The sequence below is a fragment of the Argopecten irradians genome, chromosome 10 (genome assembly GCF_041381155.1).
Source record: "Argopecten irradians isolate NY chromosome 10, Ai_NY, whole genome shotgun sequence".
In the NCBI taxonomy this organism is placed as follows: Eukaryota; Metazoa; Mollusca; class Bivalvia; order Pectinida; family Pectinidae; genus Argopecten; species Argopecten irradians.
Genome location: NC_091143.1, coordinates 31,908,055 through 31,933,105, shown reverse-complemented (window position 1 = coordinate 31,933,105; position 25,051 = coordinate 31,908,055). Strand labels below are relative to the sequence as shown.

Sequence of the window (25,051 nt, the reverse complement as noted above, 5' to 3'; positions counted from 1 at the left end):
CAATATGTCACAGGCCATATATCAGGTCTCTTGGCCTTCTGGTTCTTAAAAAGAAGTCATTCAAAGATTTTAACCTATTTGACCTCTGTGACCAGTCAAGGTCATTAATTTCAACAAACTTGGTAGCCCTTCTTCCTTGCATGTAACGGGCTCAATATAAGGTCTCTAGGCCTCTTAGTTATTCACAAGAAATTGTTTAAAGTATTTAAGCCTATTTGACACCTATGACCTTTAATTAAGGTCAAGGTCATTCAATTGAACAAACTTTGTAGCCCTTCATCCAAGCATGCTAAAGGCCCAATATGAGTAGCATAGGCGTTCTGTTCTGGGTCTTGAGAAGAAGTAGTTTTAAGATTTTTTGCATTTTTGACCCCTGTGACCTTGAATGAAGGTCAAGGTCATTCATTTGAACAAACTTGGTAGCCCTTCATCCCAGCATGCTACATGCCAAATATCAGTATTCTGGGCCTTTTGTTTATAGAAAAAAAGTCTTTTGAATGAAAAGTTTACGCACAGCAGACGACGACGGACGGTGCATGATGATAATAGGTCATTCTAACTCTTCGTGTTAGATTACCTAAAAATCCTCCCGACCTACTGACCCTATTTTTTTTGCCAATGTAACCCTAAACAGACATATTTTAGGCTTTATCAGTATTGGATTGGTTAATTTATCAGATTAGATCAATGCCCTATTAACAGCTAGTGTCAATTATGTATGTTATGTGTTGCATGTATGAAGTGTGTTTATGTTGTGTCTTCTTGTTATAGAGGACCTCTTGGCCCTTTTTATTGTGCTATCTTGCTGAAGCATGCCGTCAGCTAGAGACACAGAACCAGAACACTAACAAATCCTGAAGAAGCTAGCATTAAAGATATACTCTGGATGTTCTGGTCATCACCCTAGCTTACAGAAATGAAATGTTTGCGGCAAGCCTGCCGAAAGCTTGCGGTAAACTTGCCGCAATCAAATCTATTTGCAAGAAAAGTTTGCAGCAGTTCACAGCTAGCTGCAACTTTCTTGCAGCTTTATTGCAGCAATTATGTCTTTCAGAGAAAAGTTGCAGCAAGTTTGCAAGAACATCCAACTTAACTGCAGTCATATTTCATTATACTTCTGATACGTACATTGTATGTCTACATAATGCTAATAATCATTATCTCACCTTTCCCAACTGGAGAGTCGTTCTGTGTTAGCATAGTCTCTGGTGGAGAAATCAGATTACAACCGCTGATGGATACCTCAGTCTGATTTACAGCTGTAACACAATTAATACAACCTAATTAGTATGGTAATTAGAAGTACAGAGGATTCCGCTTATTTGCATAGGTCATTTTCCAGGAGAAAATATGCAAATAACCGGAGTATTCGAATAGGCGGAGACGGGTTTTAACCCTCCGTGACCAATGAGCATATCGTCAGGTAAGCGTCATGTTTTTGTTTCAGTGTATTGAAAAGACATCGTTCAAAAACGAAACTGTTTCAATAGCATTTTAACAAAAATTAAAAATGTTTAGAACTAATAAAAGTGTTGTTATTTATCATAATTGTTAATTATATGTATAGTACCATTATATATGCTCATCTGCATGTAGTAAGCCGACGTTACAGTACCGGTGATCATGCTACACGTGGTCTTTGGTACGGCATTACGATGCTCTCTCTGTCGACGACGTTAACTGATTACAACCGAACTTAGCTGTATCATGAAAGTTGTAAGTGATATGGATGATGTTTGAAAAGATAGAATGCAGAAATTATCACATGTTCGCTGGTTGTCATCTTGGATTTACAAACTTTGTTTGTATAGGAAACGGCATCAGCAGCTGTTATGCGTGCGCATACACTACACACATGTGTCGCGATACTTCCGGTATTGTTCTAATAGAAACATCAAGACCCATTTATACATTTAATTTTCCATTTATTATAGCATTAAACATACCCTAGACAACATATCAAATCACACTGCATAAAATATAACAACATGATAAAATTAACACAATCCGACATGTTTTATAAAACGAGCGACAAGATATTTTTAACATTAAAACAATCATTGATAAAATATTACAGCACTAAAGACTTACAAGATTTACATTAAAAATTGTACACGTGTTCTTCAGATAAAAATTACAACATACAAAATACATAGACATACATTGTGATCTACAGATACTGCACTAAAAATTACAAGCACTAAGTTAATCTCACTAGACATCAATAATACACTTTTACATGTGGCCGTACACAGTTCCCTATCAAAAAACTTGATATGTATAAATAATATCTATGGGATCCAGTTGATAAACTCTGTGATCTTCTTCTGTTGTTTCGCGGATTCTCGTAGGCAGTCGGCACGGTCTTGTAAGTTGTAGAAGTCCGAGTAGTCGGTACAGTTGTTGTACTCAAGATCAAGTCTGATGATTTGGTAGGCATGCTGAACTTCAGACGGAGTAGGTCGGAGAGTCACCTCATCTTCATCTGCGTCGTCGTCGTCATCGCTGCCATAGGTAGGGGTTGGTCTAACTGTATCGCATAAGTCGGCAGTGGAAACTTCTCCGTGGCAGTCTGCTGTTGCGTCAATGTCAACGTATTCTTCGAACTAATCTCTGGTCATGTGTGTCACATGGCTGAATGATTGAAGTGGTGTTTGGGGGCAGAAAAGTGAGCTTGATATGGGTAAGTGGGTTGGTAAGTGAGGCGGGATGGGCGGCGCAGTTGTCTACCAACAGCAGCATCTTCCGTCCTTGTAGTCTCATGTCTCTATTGAAATCTCGTAGCCAGTCCTCAAAAATAGTAGACGTCATCCAGGCATTCTTGTTCGCAGTGTACGTAGCAGGTACGGTCTTCCCTCGTAGACAGCGTGGTCGTAGACTCTTACCAATAATTAAGAGTTTACGTTTGTCGGAACCGTTCATGTTGGTGGCGACTAGGGCGGTGATCCTGTCCTTGGCCTTCTTGCTACCGGATACACTCTCGGACTTCGCTGCTAAGGTTCCATCAGGTAAGGCTCGGTAGTAGATACCTGTCTCGTCTGCGTTGTAGATGTCGGTGGGTTGGTAGCTGTCTAGTAGTTGGGGCAGTACGTTGGTAGTCCAGTAGTCGGCGGCGAGCGAGTCGCCGTCTTTTTTCTCTCCATGGAGGCGTTTGAATGCTATGTTGAAACGAGTCTTCCATCTAGATAACCAGCCACTAGATGGATTAATGTTGGGGACATCAAGGTTGGTTGCTATGTCTCTGGCTTTCTCCTCGAGTAGGGGTCCGCTAATAGGCACGTCTCTGGCTCTGGCGTCTTTGAACCACCTGTATAGTGCTGTCTCCACGTCGGCGGACTTCCCCGATCGATGTCTCTTTCGGTCAGGATTGTTGCTTGCTTCGTAATTTGCGATGATTTTCTCCTTCTTTGCCGAAATACGTGAAATTTGGGATTGGGAACACCCCAATATCTTCGCAATTTCGGTCTGTGACGTTTTCTGTTCAGGAGTTTGACGACTTCATACTTGTCTGCGAGTGAAAGGTCGTTTCTCTTTCGTTTTTTGGACTAGGTAGTTGGCGTAGTAGACGTTAGCGTAGTAAGAGTAAGCATAGTAGGCGTTTGAGTAGTGGACTTTTGAGTAGTAAGAGTAAGCATAGTAGGCGTTTGAGTAGTGGACTTTTGAGTAGTGGGTTTGAGTAGTGGACTTTTGCATAGTTGGCGTTGGCGTAGGCGTAGTAGTGGACATCTTGGAGGTGGTAGAGTGAATGATTTGATCGACGAAATCTGGCCGTATTAATGATACAGATTTATAGCTTGGATCAATCAGGTAGCTGTGACACTTACCTCACTAACCTATTACGTGTCACTAAGCCAATTAGATAACAAAGGACCCAAACTGATTGTACACAGTTCACGGATCTATAATTAACCCATGATCATAATCCTTTAATTACACATGCCGAGTCTGTTCACAGTGAAAACCTATTCACACTTTGAGAACAATAGACAGGTAACGCCCTAGTCATTTAATGCTTGTTTTCTAATTAGACACTCGTCAGCTTGTAAATGTGTCATACAACTCTTATCTTAATATGAAAACGTAACATAATAAAAAAAAAACACAAAAAAAACGACACCGAAACACTTGCAAACGTCGTACATGTTTAGAGTGATATCAAATTCATATAAACTTCATATGCAAGCGTCAATGTGGAAAATTAATAGCGATTTTGACCCAAAACCATGTAAAAATTTTTATTCCTTGAAATATTTTTATTCAAATAAGCGGAGGTCGTCGTTGAAAAAGTCTATTCGAATACCCGGAGTTAAATAGCAAAGATAAAGAAGGAAAAAATCGGGACCGCAAAAAAAATTATGCAAATAACCGAAATATTCGAATAACCGTTATTTGATTAAGTGGAGTCCTCTGTATACTTAATGCGGGAAGGGTGGGGAGTCTCAAGATACCAAAATGATGTGGGTTAAATACGATTTACTGTTGATTAGTCCCACCTTCTTTGATATTAAGGTCTCTGAAATCCTGTCAAATTATGATGTCATGAACATCATAAGCCGGAACTACTCGACAACCAATAGTACTTTCCCCACGTCTTGGTGGTGTCTCGAAACCAATGTATTATATATTATCATTACTGACCTATCATTAAGTTAACAACAATTTTTTTTTCTTCAAAAAGTATAAGTCTAATCCTAAACAATCTTGGACTATTAGCTTAAGGCCAACATTATCACATCAACACACCTAATTGTTGCAGGATTCATTTCAGAATGTGAGATTCAAATGCTGCATTTCACTTTTCCTTCAATTTGTTTTACTTTCAGATGTTTTTAAATATTTCATTTTAGTTATGTAACAAATCAACAAGAGGCCCAAGGGCTTTAAGGGTCATCTGAATACTACAATAGCCTTATTGGAAATTAATAAGATATAGTGTCATGGTAGCCATCTTTGATTTGGGATCAACCAGAGATGTAACAACACTTTGTCAAGATCATATTAGGGTTATTCCAGGCAAGTGTTAGCCATTCATTTTCACAATATTGCTAGCCCTTCATCCCAGCATGCTAGGTAAGTTAGAAGAAGTTATTCAAAGATTTTAGTCTACTTGACCCCCTGTGACCTTGAAAGTAGGTCAAGGTCATTCATTTTCACAACTTTAGTAGCCATTTATCCCAGCATACCACAGGCCAAATATGATTACCCTTGACCTGTCAGTAAGTTAGAAGAAGTCGTTCAAAGATCTTAGTCTACTTGACCCCCTATGACCTTGAAAGGAGTTCAAGGTCATTCATTTTCACAACTTTGATAGCCCTTCATCCCAGCATACCACAGGCAAAATATGAGTACCCTGGACGTTTCTGTTAGGAAGAAGTAGTTGTTCAAAGATTTTAGTCAACTTGACCCCCTGTGACCTTGAAAGTAGATAAAGGTCATTCATTTCATAATTTTGGTCGCCCTTTATCCAAGCATACTACAGGCCAAATATGAGTACCCTGGACCATTCGGTTAGTTATAAAAAGTTGTTCAAAGATTTTAGCCTATTTGACCCCCTGTGACCTTGAAAGTAAGCCAAGGTCATTCAATGTCACAACTTTGGTTGCCCTTTTTCCCCAGCATACCACAGGCCAAATATGAATACCCTATAGCTTTCGGTAAGTTAGAAGAAGTCGTTCAAAGATTTTAGTCTACTTGACTCCCTGTGACCTTGAAAGAAGGTCAAGATCATTCATTTTCACAACTTTGGTCGCCCTTTATCCCAGCATGCTACAGGCCAAATATGAATACCCAATAGCTTTCGGTAAGTTAGAAGAAGTTGTTCAAAGATTTTAGTCTACTTGACCCCCTGTGACCTTGAAAGTAGGTCAAGGTCATTCATTTTCACAACTTTAGTAGCCATTTATCCCAGCATACCATAGGCCAAATATGAGTACCCTGGACTTTTCGGTTAGTTTGAAGAAGTTTTCAAAGACTTTATCCTATTTGACCCCCCCTGACCTTGAAAGAAGGTCAAGGTCATTCTTTTTTATAACTTTGGTAGCCCTTCATCCCAGCATGCTACAGGCAAAATATGAGTACCCTGGACGTTTCTGTTAGGAAGAAGTAGTTGTTCAAAGATTTTAGTCAACTTGACCCCCTGTGACCTTGAAAGTAGATAAAGGTCATTCATTTCACAATTTTGGTCGCCCTTTATCCAAGCATACTACAGGCCAAATATCAGTTCCCTGGACCATTCGGTTAGTTATAAAAAGTTGTTCAAAGATTTTAGCCTATTTGACCCCCCTGTGACCTTGAAAGTAGGTCAAGGTCATTCAATGTCACAACTTTGGTTGCCCTTTTTCCCAGCATACCACAGGCCATATATGAGTACCCTGGACCTTTCAGCTAGTTTGAAGAAGTCGTTCAAAGATTTTAGTCTACTTGACTCCCTGCGACCTTGAAAGAAGGTCAAGATCATTCATTTTCACAACTTTGGTCGCCCTTTATCCCAGCATGCTACAGGCCAAATATGAATACCCAATAGCTTTCGGTAAGTTAGAAGAAGTTGTTCAAAGATTTTAGTCTACTTGACCCCCTGTGACCTTGAAAGTAGGTCAAGGTCATTCATTTTCACAACTTTAGTAGCCAATTATCTTAGCATACCACAGGCTAAATATGAGTACCCTGGACCTTTTGGTTAGTTTAAAGAAGTCATGCAAAGATTTTAGCCTTTTTGACCCCTGTGACCTTAAAAGTAAGTAAAGGTCATTAATTTTCACAACTTTGGTCGCCCTTTATCCCAGAATACCACAGGCCAAATATGAGTAACCTGGACCGTTCTGTAATTTAGAAGAAGTCGTTCAAAGATTTTAGCCTATTTGACCCCTGTGCATTCATTTTCACAACTTTGGTAGCCCTCGATCTATCCCAGCATGCTACAGGCCAAATATGAGTACTTTAGGCCATACAGTAAATGAGAAGAAGTTGTGTGAATGAAAAGTTTTCGCACGGAAGACAGCGGACGACGACGGACGATGCATGATGACTAAAGGTCATCCTGACCCTTCAGGTCAGATGACCTAAAAATGCAGTACAGGCAATACCTATAATTACATGTAATTCTTGTTTTCAATGTATGTAAGATGTATGATTGTATAAAATGCTGACAAATATTATCAGAACCTACCTGGATCAAGACAAGAAAACTTTGGCATGGCTTTTATAGAAATAGAAGTTGGCTTCATTCTTAGAAAGGTATGTAATGACCGATCTGTGAGATTTGGACAGCCTTCCAGGCTAATCTAAAATTAAAGACAAAAATATAAATCACTTCATTTTTCTCCACTGTTCAACTTTCCTTTGAAATATGTTGAAAATCTTAATTAAAATGTTTTTTATTATATGACTGGTGTTTTTCCTGGGTTTTTTTTTATTGGCCGATATGTTTCTCAGAAGTATATTCATTAAATGGGATATCAACCCCTAAATTGGTGTCAAAATCTCTATTAGTCCTTTCAAGGTCAGAAAAATGGAAATAAAACTGGATAAATCAACAGGCAGACAATTGATTCTCATAAATACTAATGAGAAACCATATTTACAGCTAATATTATACCCAAATTATCAGACAGAATTAAAAACAAATTTTATTTTATATCATTTATAGTATGTTATTTTGTTATTCTGAGTTTTGCAAAGTATCAACAAGTTAATATTATAATAAATATAAATGCCTAGCCAAAGGAAAAATAATGTTCTGGGGAAATTTAAACAAATACAATTTGACTTAATGATTATGTAACATGTACTCTGAAATGTTGGTATTTACCTTTTTGATAGAGATATCTGGTATTTCTGTCAGCCATTGGATCCCCATGTCTGTGACATAAGGAGCACCTGTAAACAAAATACATTAATGTCAATCTGTTATTCGGGAGTAGGAAGGGAAATAAGCAAATATAGGAAGAAGGTATCTAGAGATTTAAGTTCAAGGACTAAAGACAAGGGTGAAAAGTCATAGTTCAAGGACTAAGGGTCAAAGGTAAGAATAGCAGTTTAAATACTGAATTCAGTTAAGAACTGATGGGCAGAGGTGAAGATCAAAAGTCAAGGACGGAGGGTCAAGGGTGAGGAGAAAGGTCGTGGATTGAATGTTAGAAGTGAGAGGCAAAGGTCAAAAAACTAAGAATCAGCGGTGAAGATCATAAGTCAAGGACTGAGGGACAGAGGTGAAGATCGAAATCAAAGTCAAGGACTGAGGGTCAGAGGTGAAGATCAAAGGTCAAGGACTGAAGCTCAAAGTGAGGAGCAAAGGTCAGAGACGGAGAGTCAGAGGTGAGGACTATAGTTCAATTACTGGAGGTCAAAGATGAAATAAAGTTCATGCATGAAGGGTCGGAGGTGAAGATTAAAGTCAAGGTCAAGTGTTCCAGGACTTGGGAATCAGAGGGAAAGGAACTGGGAACACACTACTTTGAAGGCAATTGCATGACTTAATGATAGAAATTTGAAGTCAGATAATATACAAATATTGCTTACCACTAAGTGTGAATTCCTCCAAAGATTGAAGACTGGCTGCCTGACATTTTAGTGCTAGAAAAACCATGTCAGTCAACTGTTCAATACCAGACAGGGTCAAAGTACTGAAGTACATTTTGGGTGACCACATTTCCTTCATTTTTGACTGAAACAAGATACATAACATATGATATATCAATGTTAGTTAGCTAAATCAGAGATATTCCTGAGGACAAGTGCTATATATAATAATTCATCGTGTATGCAGTAAGCACCTAGGTACAGTCAAACCTGCTTTAGTGACACCTGTGATGGATGTGAAACATGATTCAAAATGCGGCTTTTATAGTTAACGTAGACCGTTCCTTCTGTGACGTCATACGTTTGTTACGTCGCTATCCGAATCCTGGCAAACGTATTTTATTTCTCCGTACCCATCTATTACAACTCGGTCCTGAAATCGGCATCCGAGCGAATAGTTCGTTTAGAACCTTTTCGAGTGTTTACTTGAAGTGTATCAATCTAAAGGTATGCCAATCGGTAAAAACTAACAAGGGTAATTGAATAACATAAAACGGTTAAAAGTGCTACGGATTCGCCTATTTTTTAACATTTTCAGGCCAAAATTTAAGGGTTATTAGGAAGCAAATCGGTCATATTTTGAAAAATATTGCGGTGAGGTATACTTTTTATTGGCTTTTCGTATTGCAAAGAAGCCAATCTTCATGGAAATTCTAAAAAATCGATTTTTCTTGAGATCATTTGTTCAGAAAAAAAGAAAACATGACTATTTTGATGCAATTTTTCACTAAAATTGGGTCCGGACTTAATTTTAAAATAACGATATTTCGTTTTATTGTGGAAAACCCAGCTTATCTGATATATTTATGAATTCTATAACACCTTCTGAAGGTATGAACATGTTACAGGCATAGTATTTATATGTTAAGGGATGCTACAGGGTGGAAATATTATTTATTTAAAAATCCTTAAAATCCGGATTGTTAAGTCATTTGTACATATCTTTAAGCAACCCTGGAAGAAAAATTAACCCGGTGACATATGATTTTTATGCGGTTTTTGTGATCAGGGTATACCTAAAATCAAAATATTAAAAAATGAACGAAATCCATGAGAGGAAACCAGAAGGGACGGTCTACCTTAAGATATCAGTGATAGCCAAAAGGCAACTAAATTCTGGTTGGTAGAATAACATCAATATTTTACATATACATTTAATTTATACATTTTTGTACTTACTAAAGCATATCCCATATCAAAGTAGTCTTCATTATCACTGTTGTCAAACAATGTTTTGGTATCCAGGGTCACTTTGGTCTTTATTGGTGGTGCCACATTTTCAGGAACTAAAACGAGATTCCAGTGTATCGATCAGTGTCCTATATATAGCTACTTATGAATATATATTATGTACAATAATTCTGATGTTTTAAATTTCAACTTCATTTATTTTACACCAAATAGTGAAACAAGTCTATAGTATTTCAAAAATAGATCAAGGGAATACATTATAAACACTTTTGATGCTGAGAGGTACTCAAATATTGTCCAAATTTCATGACATCAGGATGATCTATTTTCATGTCATTATGGCTGGTAGTATATGTCAGAAGCCAAAATGTTTACTGCAATCAACAGTGATCAACTGCAATTTCCAATAGAACAAAAAACATACTTTTCTTCCAGTCAATAACATAAGCAAGAAGATTTCGGATACTTATCGTTAACTACTCTTGGATAATGAACATTATAATTATCATCCTATCAATCTTAGTCTCTTTCATCAGAAGGAATATCATGTAAATGTTGTATTATTACAATGCACATATCATGTAATGAAACAGTTATTGAACTGTTTTCATGTGGATACTGCAAGTTATTAACCCTTTAAGTGCAAAACATATATAAGATTATATTTTTTATCACTTTAACTCAGGTTGATAGTATCAACCTGAAATTAGTTCAATGAATTGTACATTGTTACCCATGTGTATCAGATTAAATAGAATGGACAAAATGTAATAGCAAGCAAGTTCAGGGTTTGGATCGAATCATGCCTCTGAGCACTATCCAAATATGTTCAACAGATTAAACTACACGTATGGTCATGAATAGTTGACCATGTAAAAGTCCACATTACACAGACATTCTTTGAAGAAAGGCCTGAGAGGACTTAGACATTAGCTTTGCAAATGTACATGATATAACTGTATAGTCTAACAGATGATTTCATTATTTTCATACTTGAAGCTCGTCTGCTGTATCCTCGTGCTACACGTAGCGCAGCTCTGTTATGATGAATTGGCTCTGTAAACAAAGAAAAACACAATTCAGATATTTTAGTTAATGGAGAAAGAACGTTGATTTTAGGTCTATTAGTTTAACTCTTACCAATGTAGACTATAATCAAAATGATTTTACTCTCTCTCTTATTGACTATAGCCAACACTAGATATATATATATTGACATTCTTTTTTCACAATAAATTTCCTATCATATTCAAATTTTCAAACATTGATACGTCATGAAAAGTATTTCAGTTCCAAATAAACTTTCTGAATGCTAAACAGATATTTATGTTGACGATACACATTGTATATTGCGTTATTAGTAAAAGCTGAGGAACGAGACAAATTAAACAAAAGATCATCATCATAACAATTGCTCTAGATTGCAATATCAAAACAAAATCTTGATGAGTAAATTGATATAAATATTAATTAATTGCATTCAAGATGCTCAACCGCTGACAAATGGTATTTTTTCACTATCAAAAACAGAAGCAGACGATTTGGTATTTTTCTTCAGTTACAAAAGTTACTTACTTTACACCATTTCCACCATTGGAAAGTTTGAGCTTCTAATTTTACTTAAAGTTTAAAATATAAAAAATAATAATTGCATCCCGAAAAAATTCCCTGACACTATATATATATCCTATATGGAATGAAGTACTGATTGCGCATGCACCAAAAATCAAAAGGAATTATTTCATATTATTTTTTGTGTTAATTAGACATACATATACACGATTAAACCCCAATTAGATGATGAGTATCATTTATGCTCTGTCGGCAGTGGAGCATCTTTAATCTTAACATGTTTAAATTAATGAATTAACAAACAACCACTGGACATTTTGTAAAAACTTCCGGGAGCAAGACTTATAACTACTTTCGAACCGGACAACTGCCCCACATGAGATTCAACTCATGACCCATGCTACAACATATATCAGGTTTCTAGGCCTATTAGTTATTTACAAGAAGCAAAGGGACCTGGCATGAATTTTTATGAAATAGTATATAAATATATATATATATTATAGTATCTATAATATATATATATATATACTGTTGGTTAGTAATCCCTGCCAAATCCCTGTGAAAAGAAGTTATCATAAAGATTTCAGCGTGTTAGAACCTTGTGACCATGAATGAAAGTTATTATTATTCAATTGAACAAGCTTAATTGTCCTTAATCCCAGCATGTTATATAGGCTCAATATCACATCACCAGGATTAGCTGTTAGTTCAAATGAGAACAATATAATTTTTTTGTCCTCAAATGGTCTATTTGACCCCTGTGTCCTTAAATGAAGGTCAAGGTCATCCATATGAACAAACTTTGTAGCCATATATAAGCCCAGCATGCAACATGCCTAATATGAGAACCATGAGCCTATCGGTAAATGAAAGGATTACGTACGACAACAGATGAAGTATGTTGATGACTCATTATATAAAATATAGATGATACATACACTCAACTGTTTACATTAGAATATCTATGTTTGGAAGTGAATATAAAGATGGTTTTGGAAGATCTATACTTGATTTCTGTCTGAATTTGATTTTTCTAATTATTAATAATCAGAAACTTGGTATGACATGTGAGATAATTCTTTTGAATACTCACCAATTGCTACGTCCCGGTTTGTATGCCTCAATGTAGCTATATTGGCCTCTTTCTCCTCCCCATCTTTCTCCAGTAAAACATTCTCTGCTTGGAGAACCATTGACTGGTTATCTGCGTCAACAGTGAGATCCATAGACTTATCTCGCTGCACCTGGTCAGCAGCAGGGATAGCCATTGACTGCACCCTTCTGTAGGCCATGGTGTTCGAACTATTCAGCATTTCTGAAGCCAAAAGTGTATGAATTAAAACACTTAAAGATGCTCCACCGCTGACAAATGGTATTTTTTCACTATCATAAACAGGAGCAGACGATTAAGTATTTTTCTTCAGTTACAAAAGTTACTTACTTTATACCATTACCACAGTTAAAAAGTTTGAGCTTCTAATTTTAATTCAAGTTAAAAATATGAAAAATAATTAATTGCATCCCAAAAAAATTCCGTAGCACTATATCCTATATGGAATGAACTACTGATTGCGCATGCACCAAAGGCGAAATAAAATATTTTATATTATTTTTTGTTTTAATTAGGCATATATATACACGGTTAAACACCAATTTTTGTTCAAATGAAGAATATCATTTATGCTCTGTTGGCGGTGGAGCATCTTTAAGTCTGAATAAGAAATCTAGTGATCAACATAATATTCAAAAATATAATTGATGAAAATCATATTAAATCTGTTTGATATTAAATCATGAGGAATTTACAACTTAGCTATATCATCTACAAAAGTCAAATGATTTGGTCTATCTACTCATGAAGCAAAAATTTGAGCAGCTATATATTATTTCAATTAAATTACATAATGATTATGTCCTTCACATAAAATTACATGATAATTATGTCATTCACATTAAATTACATGATAATTATGTCATTCACATTAAATTACATGATAATTATGTCATTCTCATTAAATTACATGATAATTATGTCATTCTCATTAAATTACATGATAATTATGTCATTCCCATTAAATTACATGATAATTATGTCATTCACATTAAATTACATATAATTATGTCATTCACATTAAATTACATGATAATTATGTCATTCCCATTAAATTACATGATAATTATGTCATTCCCATTAAATTACATGATAATTATGTCATTCCCATTAAATTACATGATAATTATGTCATTCACATTAAATTACATGATAATTATGTCATTCCCATTAAATTACATGATAATTATGTCATTCCCATTAAATTACATGATAATTATGTCATTCCCATTAAATTACATGATAATTATGTCATTCCAATTAAATTACATGATGATTATGTCATTCACATTAAATTACATGATAATTATGTCTTCCCATTAAATTACATGATAATTATGTCATTCCCATTAAATTACATGATAATTATGTCATTCCCATTAAATTACATATATTATGTCATTCCCATTAAATTACATGATAATTATGTCATTCCCATTAAATTACATGATAATTCCCATTAAATTACATAATGATTATGTCATTCCAATTAAATTACATGATAATTATGTCATTCACATTATTAAATTACATGATAATTATGTCATTCACATTAAATTACATGATAATTATGTCATTCCCATTAAATTACATGATAATTATGTCATTCCCATTAAATTACATGATAATTATGTCATTCCCATTAAATTACATGATAATTATGTCATTCCAATTAAATTACATGATAATTATGTCATTCCCATTAAATTACATGATAATTATGTCATTCCCATTAAATTACATGATAATTATGTCATTCCAATTAAATTCCATATATATCATTCCAATTAAAAATGCTCCATGACATTCCCATTAAATTACATGATAATTATGTCATTCCCAAATTAAATTACATGATAATTATGTCATTCCCATTAAAATTACATGATAATTATGTCATTCCGATTAAATTACATGATAATTATGTCATTCCATTAAATTACATGATAATTATGTCATTCACATTAAATTACATGATAATTATGTCATTCACATTAAATTACATGATAATTATGTCATTCCATTAAATTACATGATAATTATGTCATTCCCATTAAATTACATGATAATTATGTCATTCCCATTAAATTACATAATGATTATGTCATTCACATTAAAATACATGATAATTATGTCATTCCATAAATTACATAATGATTATGTCATTCCAATTAAATTACATGATAATTATGTCATTCCCATTAAATTACATGATAATTATGTCATTCCAATTAAATTACATGATAATTATGTCATTCCCATTAAATTACATGATAATTATGTCATTCACATTAAATTACATGATAATTATGTCATTCCCATTAAATTACATGATAATTATGTCATTCCCATTAAATTACATGATGATTATGTCATTCCCATTAAATTACATGATAATTATGTCATTCCCATTAAATTACATGATAATTATGTCATTCCAATTAAATTACATGATGATTATGTCATTCCCATTAAATTACATGATAATTATGTCATTCCCATTAAATTACATGATGATTATGTCATTCACATTAAATTACATGATAATTATGTCATTCACATTAAATTACATGATAATTATGTCATTCCCATTAAATTACATGATAATTATGTCATTCCCATTAAATTACATGATAATTATGTCATTCCAATTAAATTACATGATAATTATGTCATTCCCATTAAATTACATGATAATTATGTCATTCCCATTAAATTACATGATGATTATGTCATTCCATTAAATTACATGATAATTATGTCATTCACATTAAATTACATGATAATTATGTCATTCCAATTAAATTACATAATGATTATGTCATTCCATTAAATTACATGATAATTATGTCATTCCAATTAAATTACATGATAATTATGTCATTCCCATTAAATTACATGATAATTATGTCATTCCCATTAAATTACATGATAATTATGTCATTCACATTAAATTACATGATAATTATGTCATTCCAATTAAATTACATGATAATTATGTCATTCCCATTAAATTACATGATAATTATGTCATTCCATTAAATTACATGATAATTATGTCATTCCATTAAATTACATGATAATTATGTCATTCCCATTAAATTACATGATAATTATGTCATTCCCATTAAATTACATGATAATTATGTCATTCCAATTAAATTACATGATGATTATGTCATTCCCATTAAATTACATAATGATTATGTCCTTCCAATTAAATTACATGATGATTATGTCATTCACATTAAATTACATGATGATTATGTCATTCCCATTAAATTACATGATGATTATGTCATTCCCATTAAATTACATGATAATTATGTCATTCCCATTAAATTACATGATGATTATGTCCTTCACATTAAATTACATGATAATTATGTCATTCCATTAAATTACATGATAATTATGTCATTCCCATTAAATTACATGATAATTATGTCATTCCCATTAAATTACATGATAATTATGTCATTCCCATTAAATTACATGATAATTATGTCATTCCCATTAAATTACATGATAATTATGTCATTCCCATTAAATTACATGATGATTATGTCATTCCCATTAAATTACATGATGATTATGTCATTCCCATTAAATTACATGATAATTATGTCATTCCCATTAAATTACATGATGATTATGTCATTCCATTAAATTACATGATATTATGTCATTCCCATTAAATTACATGATAATTATGTCATTCCCATTAAATTACATGATAATTATGTCATTCCATTAAATTACATGATAATTATGTCATTCCATTAAATTACATGATAATTATGTCATTCCCATTAAATTACATGATGATTATGTCATTTCCATTAAATTACATGATGATTATGTCATTCCCATTAAATTACATGATGATTATGTCATTCCCATTAAATTACATGATAATTATGTCATTCCATTAAATTACATGATAATTATGTTATTCCAATTAAATTCAATATATCATTCACAATTAAAAATGCTCCACCGCTGACAGAGAATAAATGATATTTATCATTTGAACAACAATTGGTGTTTAATCGTGTAAATATATGTCTAATTAATACAAAAAAAATATAAAATAATTTATTTTCCTTTGGTGCATGCACATTCAGTACATCATTCTATATATGGATATAGTCCCACTGAATTTTCGGGATGCAATTAATTACTTTTGATATTTTTATCTTGAAGTAAAATTAGACGCTCAAACTTTTCATTGGTGGTAATGGTGAAAAGTAAGTAACTTTTGTAACTGAAGAAAAAATACTAAATTGTCAGCTCCTGTTTTTGATAGTGAAAAAATACCATTTGTCAGCGTGGAGCATTTTATATTACGTGATAATTATGTCATTCAAATTAAATTTCATGATAATTATGTAATTCAAATTAAATTACATGATAATTATGTCCTTCCAATTAAACTTCATGTACCTTAAATTATATATGTCACTCCAACCAAAGTAGATTGTCTATAATGTCACTCAAATTTACCGTAATTACATCAACTCTGTGTCACTCAAATTAAATCATATCATCTAATATGTCTCCCCAATAAAATCACATTAACTATAATTCATAAATCCAATTAAATCAAATAATCTATATATCACCCTAAAAGTTCTTAAAATATATTAACTGATAGTTAATTTTAAACATTTCAAAACATATCTGTTTGAAATAGATCAATACAATTAGGAATTAGGTTTCTATTGTAATATACATGTATAATAATCATGTTTCTATCTAGGCGAGTTTTTTTCATCCTTTTATATACCATGACAAAAACTTACAAAGAATAGAATCGCCAGCAAGATATTATGCTAAATTTTATTATTAATATATTAATGTACATCAATCTCTTGAAAAAAAATTATACAGCAAGAATTTTCATGCATAAAATTTCTGGCATACTACAGTCCCTATATACATGTATGTGAAATCAATACAGATAAATATCATCAATAGATTAATTATCACTTTAAAAAACATTACACAGCGTGTACGTATTTGGGATTTCCAAATAACTCTTATCTATTTAACAAGGTAGGTTTTATAGCCTCGCGTTAAGTACTATTGCGGTAAATCAGGACTAGTAATGTGTGCCTCAATGAATTTTAACAAATTCCATGTGTCACATAAATATTGATAATTGACATATACACATGCCCTACTGAACCTTTTTTTTCTAAGGTATGGTCAATTAGGTCAAAATCTCAAACAAAACTGCTGAACCTATACGTTTGTCCATTTTTTGATAAAAGGCTGCCACACCTTACTTCTCTATGGCGTGCCGAACGTTACAAATTTCAATAAGTAAAATAAAATGTGTATAGAAAAAAAATGTTTTGTAATATATTGTTATATGTGTTCAATATGTTTAATTTGTGTGTAAAAACAATAATTGTTTGTGTAATTTTTTTAATATTTATATGTAAAAAAAATAAAAAAAAAAAATTCAATAATTTCTTTGTGTGTGTGAAAAATATATTTGTGTGTAAAAATATATATTTATGTGTGATTTTCACACACAAACATAAAACAACATCACACACAAATATATATTTTTACACACAAACCATTTTTTCACACACAAATATAAACAAAAATACACACAATTATTTTTTCACACACACAAATTAAAAATAATGAACACATATAACAATATATTACAAACACATTTTTTCCAACCCAAATGTTTTTACTTATTGAATTTTGCAACGTTCGGCAAAATAACTTCTCATTCAGGAATTCATGTCAGTACATACATGTATGAAGTTTAATTATAACACATGCACCATATTCAGCCAATTAATCGCTCAGCCTCCAAAAGGACTATAAAAACAAATTAGTTTGTGACTTTCTTTCAAATCCAGGCCTCCAGAAAGGACTATAAAAACAAATTATGATTTGTGACTTTTTTTCAAATCTGTTATTATTTAGTGATGAAATTGTTGAATCTTAAAGATGTTCCATCGCTGACAATTGGTATTTTTTCACTATCAAAAACAGGAGCAGACGATTTAGTATTTTTCTTCAGTTACAAAAGTTACTTACTTTACACCATTACCACTATTGAAAAGTTCGAGCTTCTAACTTTACTTCAAGTTGAAAATACAAAAAAATAGTTAATTGCATCCCAAAAAAAATCTGTGGCACTATATCCTATATGGAATGAAGTACTGATTGCACATGCATCAAAGGCAAAATAAATTATCTTATATTATTTTTTGTGTTAATCAGACATGTATATACAAGATTAAACACCAATTATTGTTCTAATGATGAATGCCATTTATGCTCTGTCGGCGGTGGAGCATCTTTAAATATCGAGTACATGTATTATTCCTGAAATAAATGGTATGATTGTGTATCATCACAGCTGTAGTTGTTATGGTAATCATCTGAATCACATCCTCAATACTCCAGGGGTTACTATCACTGTGGTATGGATATAACGTCAGCAATAGTAACCCATGGAGTATCGAGAACATCTTGAACATTACATCTATTATATCAGTATATCATGAAGACTTTCACAATATTGTCACCAAGTGGTTTGCTGGGGTTTTGGGTATTTTCCCCAATTCTGTGATTCGGAGGTCCATCAGGATGTGGCTATTTAGTTTGGGGAATTAGCATGGTATCGCATAAGCCACACCCTTCTGAAACCTCCCTTTTGGTCTACGCACTTGGTGAACTGTTCATTTGATTTGTTGATGATTAACAAAACACAGTTGATTTCCTCTTCAGTATTTATTTTCCCTTCTTGTCATTCTAATACACATTACATATTGGGATGCTGGCCTGAACTATAAATTTGGTCTAAAATGTCCATTGGTCCTGTGCACAGGCCAGCACACCACTTGCTCTCGGGTCCACACTCTTTTTCTAACTAACTAACACACTCAATATCATTATCCCCTATGTTACAATTAATTACTAAAGATAGAAAGTTAGACTTTGATTGGCTATACAATTAATTGGTGGGCGGAGTTACCCTAAAAATCTTACATTACAGTGATATTCTAATATGCCCTTACAGTAAATGCCTATGGTCAACATTGTACAATAGAACCCAAATTAAATGGACATGTTTATTTTACTAATTACAATTAGACTGACTGAGCCAGCTTAGGGGCTGGTCACCTGTCGACTCCCTTAACATGCCAAGACTGGTCACTGGTCAACTCGAACTAATGAACACTATTCAAATCCAATTATGTAGTCTTAGCTCCAAAATCCTTAATACAAACCAACTATAATAATCTCCTATATTTTTTAAATACAATTTATACTGAAATATCTGAACAAATGTTTGAAATATAAAAATTACTATTTTTGTACCGTGACATATACTAAATACCAATACTATACATGGGGTACCATAAATAAGTATCTTGTCTTAGGTTAAAGATGGAAAAATATTCCAACAGGGAAAAAAATATGTCAACTTACAAGTTTGGTTGTTCTGTAGTTTGTAATTTCCATCATCTGAACTGAAAATGAAATTTAAACAGCTCTTCAAAATAATTTATAATAGATCCAGGTGCAAGTTGGATTTATATAGAATACATTTGTATTAAGATTATCAATTATATAATATATACATTATAAGTCATAATTTTATCAGTTCAATATCTTTTTATGCATTTTCATGCCTCTTTTGCTGTAAAATTTAACAATATTTTAATGATATATTTCCACTGATAATTAAACACCATCACCCCCTAAGGAACCTCTTTTTGAACACATTAACTTTCATCTGTAATTGATTCCTCAATACAAATCAGTAGAACGGGGTACAGTAAAGGGAGTTGATGCTTTTAACAATGTTATGTCCTACTTACTATAGGTTTTAGGCCTTTTTATTACTTAAAGGAAAAAATTCAAACATGTACATACACTTATATGTCCTAATTCTGTTGATTTTCATTTTTAATTATGATAATTCTGTAAAATAAGATGTATAATTCAATCAAACATATTTTAGTTTTTTTTTTAAATTCTAGTCCATAGGGAATAAAATGTAACAAAGTAATGTGAGGCTAGCAATACAGAGAAAACCCAAAGGTTTCTTTAAGCATATGAATAATTCTGCACTGGCCTTAATATGACACTTAAATATGAATAGTCGGGCAAAGAAAACCAGTCTAAATGCGTTCATTGGCCTTCCAAAAGTTCTCACATATTAATACAACGGTCAAGTTCTGTTTAGTTTCTCAGTTCTTACCATTAAAGTAAAGAAAAGTTGAAAGCATTGAAAGCGAGGCTGTATAGAAATGTAACCACGGACATAGTGAGCCGGGAGGACCATTTTAGAATTCCCATACTTTAAATCAATTTCTTCGTACGCAAACAGATTTTGACGAGAGATTTTATTTTTCCATTTCATAAGAAATTATATACTGGATACATTCACACCATTTTTACCGACTTTAGCCATCCTTGCCCGACTATTCACTTAAATATGGCTTCATAATATATGAAAATATATGTTATGTTAAACCTGTCCTTGCCTTTCAGAGTTACTCAATTAATGCTTTTGTTTTATTTTGTTTTATTAGTTAAACATCCTATCAATAACCTGGGTCATTTAAGGACACGATAAGTTTATTGGTGGAGGAAAGTTGGAGTACCAATGCAGAGAAAAACTTTCAACCATGCAGCTGTCAGTATACCTGACAACTGTGCCCCACATGGAATTTAACTCCCAATTCAGAAGTGAAGGGCTTCAACTGGGCTTAAATGTGTTAATATGTCAAGAAATCTTAACCACTTGGCCACTGTGGGCCCCCAAATTAATGAATTTGTGTAATCACTCATTGAAAAACTTTCAGCACATTTTTAGCATAAGCTACATGTTAAAAACTGATCTTGGATTTAGTATTTCTGCATCTATTGCTGATATATTTGCAAATATTTGATTGAAATGAGTCTTTAAAGGGACAATTCGCTCTAAGAGTATATTAAAACTTGCACATATTTCGGAAACAAACCAGTTCTAATGGAAATTAGATTAGTTGGTTTTACTGTGATATGTCGGAAAAGCCCACTGCAGTCAAATGTGTGAAATGTTCAATCGCCATTACACATAGCCTTGTATGCCGAACCCTGACCCTTGCCTGTGTAGTAAAGCATTTTTTGTCTAGAACTACTCAAATCGCTCTTACAGTTGTGTTAACATTATTAGATGCATGTTCTTGTCTAAAAATAATTTCATCAACTCCTCAGTGGTTATGTATTGCATTTGTTTAACGTGCGTGACTTTGACTCGGGTAAGGGAACAGCGTACATGTTGTACCTGCTTAATCGTATTGATCAACGATCTGCAATCTCAATGGTATTAATCAAAATACTTAACAATGTTGTGGAATTTGTCACTGTTTCTTGTCATATGTTTCATAAGGAATGTAGAACCATACATTAATGTCATATTTTGCTTCGTGGTTATATATCGAATTAGCCTTACTGAAATTGTCCCTTTAAAAATCAACCTTATACTGGCCTATAAGTATGGATTATAACTAGTCCAATTATGACCAACCAACGTCATTTAAGGTCTAATGTCAACAGTGATGTCTAAGGTTAGGATGGATGCATATACACTTATATCAACTACGTTATGTTCAAGTACATCCAAGAAATGATATATAAATTTGACATAAAGATTATTTGGGTTGGTTTTAGCAAAATTATCAAATATTTAAAAAAACAAATCCAGTGGTCCTATATTTCCCGCCATTTGCTTAAATATATGGTTTCATAGAAACTCAACAACAAATAGCTGGATTTGTACATTAGGCCTAATTGCAATGTCAGTCATAAGTTCCGTAATTCTTGACAATGTTCAAATTGAAAGCAATGGAATATACATGTACATATGGGATTTAAAGGAACCCGTGTGTATATATGTATACACAGTGTTAATGGAACACGGATTATAGATCTATGTCTCTGATATTGAATGACTGGACATTTTTATTCAGTCCATGTGTAGTTACAATATATCATACTTACATTTTCCTTCAAGATGCTTCCCCACATGAAGCCGGGTTTACAGTGACTTCACGTGCAGTACGTAGCTCGCCTCGTTACCATGGCAGTAGTAAATATAAACAAGATTTCGCTGTGTTCACCCAGTCACATCCAAACCATCAGACATCTGGCTGTGAACTGCTTGCACTTATAAACGTGACCATATATATAGTCTGCCAATGCTTTAAGCTCTTCATTGATTTTTAAAGGTATTGATTGAGGCGTTCACTCTTGCGAGAAGTACAGTACAATTAATGTATAGAACTACACATGAGTACATGTACGTGGATTGGATCTGTAAGCAAAATAAACATATATTACGTGTGATCTTATTCATGAATAATGAAGCACATAGGGAAAACCAGCGACAAACAAGTCTTTGGAAAAACCCGCCTTGTGGTGCAATGTTCTTCTTTAATTTTTCATAGAATATATGTGCATGTATATTAGACAATGGGCTAAAATAGACAAAGTATGCAAAATACTGTATACGAAAATTTCAGATTGCATGATCTTAATAAAATAATTTATTATTCAAAATCTATTCTGCAACAGTATTAATATGCCGGATTTTTTTTTTTTTTTTTAAGTTTTCTTTCGTTTTATAAGAACTAAAATGTAACCGTTGCTTAAAGATGCTCCACCGCCGACAATTGGTATTTTTTCATTATCAAAAATAGGAAAAGACGATTAAGTATTTTTCTTCAGTTACAAAAGTTTCTTACTTTACACCATTACCAACATTGAAGAGTATGAGCTTCTAATTTTACTTCAAGTTAAAAATATGAAAAATTATTAATTGCATCCCGCAAAAATTCCGTGGTACTATATCCTATATGGAATGAAGTACTGATTGCGCATGCACAAAGGCAAAATAAATTATTTCATATTATTTTTTGTGTTAATCAGACATATATATATACAATACACAAATTATTATTCAAATAATGAATGTCATTTATGCTATGTCGGCTGTGGCTCATCACTAACCTTTGTGTTTCAAGCACGTTTTTCCAAAATGCAATCAATGAAGCATTTTTAAACAGAACATGTAAAACTAATTTTGACTATTTTTGTGTGTTCTTGTCATTTTGTTTGTTTTACTGAAGTTTTCTTTTCTTTCCTATAAGTCCAACTTATACGTCCATCCCGTTACGGCATCACAATACTTTTACACATTATTCATACCATTGCTGCTCATCATGAATTGATCGAGTCTTATGGATTTCAGATTTTTTTTATCAAGTATGAATACTTGAACAAGAAAGCATACACAAACGGAGCCATATATCATCACCTAGGACAAGTGGTGTTCCGCAAGGAAGTGTCCTCGGTCCCATTATATTAAAAAAAGAAAGAAAAGAAAATTCAGTCACAAATGGAGCCATATGTCGTCAACTACAAAGTAGGAAGGTGGTTTTCCGCAAGGAAGTGTTATCGGTTTAAAATATTCTGTTTTTATAATCTATGTTAATGATATAAAGTGGAGATAATTGATAAAAACTTGTACTGTGAACCTATTCGCTGATTAGGCCTACACCCATCCTCGATACTCAAGGGGTTCCGATCACTTACGATCTCTACACCCCTGGACTATCTCATAGTGAAATTGAAGGCAGCTCAGTGGAAAACATTTGACCAATCACAGGCTAGCAAAAATTTCCTTTGAAGACTACAGAGAGAGCGACGCCTAACATCAAAGCCACACAGTCAACCACAGTGTACCGTTATACGGCTCCTTTGATGTTCATCAAAGGACTAAATTACCTGTTCTATTCTGTTGCCTCCAGTTTTACTATGAGATAGTCCAGGGGTGTAGGGATCGTAAGTGATCGGAACCCCTGGAATATCGAGGATGGCCTACACCAAATTATATCATACTTATAATATTAATGACGCATTGTCTTTATGCATACATGTATCATTGAATGTCTGTTTTATGAACATGTGGTATCTTGTATACTAAGTATAGATTTTCATGATAATTGATTATGATTTATAATCTTACAAAATCATCAAGATAATTTTTGTCTGCATCCAGTCCAATCCATTCAGAAAGAATCGTGACTTTGGGTACATTCATCAACTTGATCTAATATTGATGCTGGGCTTGTGAGATATTTTACTAAGAGTTCCAGGTTCGTACTAGACTACATTGATTAATTACATTACTGTGATATATGCATCTAAGCACACTTTTTAATGTTTGGTTATAAATAACTTCTACACTTTAATGTTGACAAGGTCATATATATCTGGATAGATCTAAACAACTAATTACGAAGCATGTTCTTCTAATGGAGTACATAAACAAGACACTCCGAGATCATCTTGGATTTTATGGCAGGTGCTTCCAAGTTCTTACCAAGGACTTTGTTCTTAATAAAGCCTGAAACACTTACTAGGCCTATTTCCCCAATATCTTTCAGCGTAAACTTATACTATAAGCTTATAGAAACATGCATTCTTTTGGGGTGCATTTTAATGTTATTGATTATTCAACTTTTATTTTATTTTGAGTCTATTTAAATTTAACCCGCCATGAAG

The 25,051-nt window shown here is 33.1% G+C and overlaps 1 protein-coding gene across 1 annotated transcript; it reads right to left on the bottom strand.

Annotated features, from left to right (window-relative positions):
* Positions 1-1,137: 1,137 nt before the first annotated feature.
* On the bottom strand, positions 1,138-23,020 carry LOC138332656 (uncharacterized). The gene is made up of 9 exons (XM_069280652.1): positions 22,487-23,020; positions 19,925-19,965; positions 12,437-12,658; positions 10,762-10,824; positions 9,757-9,863; positions 8,518-8,662; positions 7,808-7,875; positions 7,166-7,280; positions 1,138-1,259 (listed from the first exon to the last, which is right to left on the bottom strand). The coding sequence occupies exons 3-9, from the start codon at positions 12,654-12,656 to the stop codon at positions 1,138-1,140; spliced, it is 840 nt and encodes a 279-aa protein (XP_069136753.1). The 5' UTR covers positions 12,657-12,658; positions 19,925-19,965; positions 22,487-23,020.
* Positions 23,021-25,051: the final 2,031 nt, after the last annotated feature.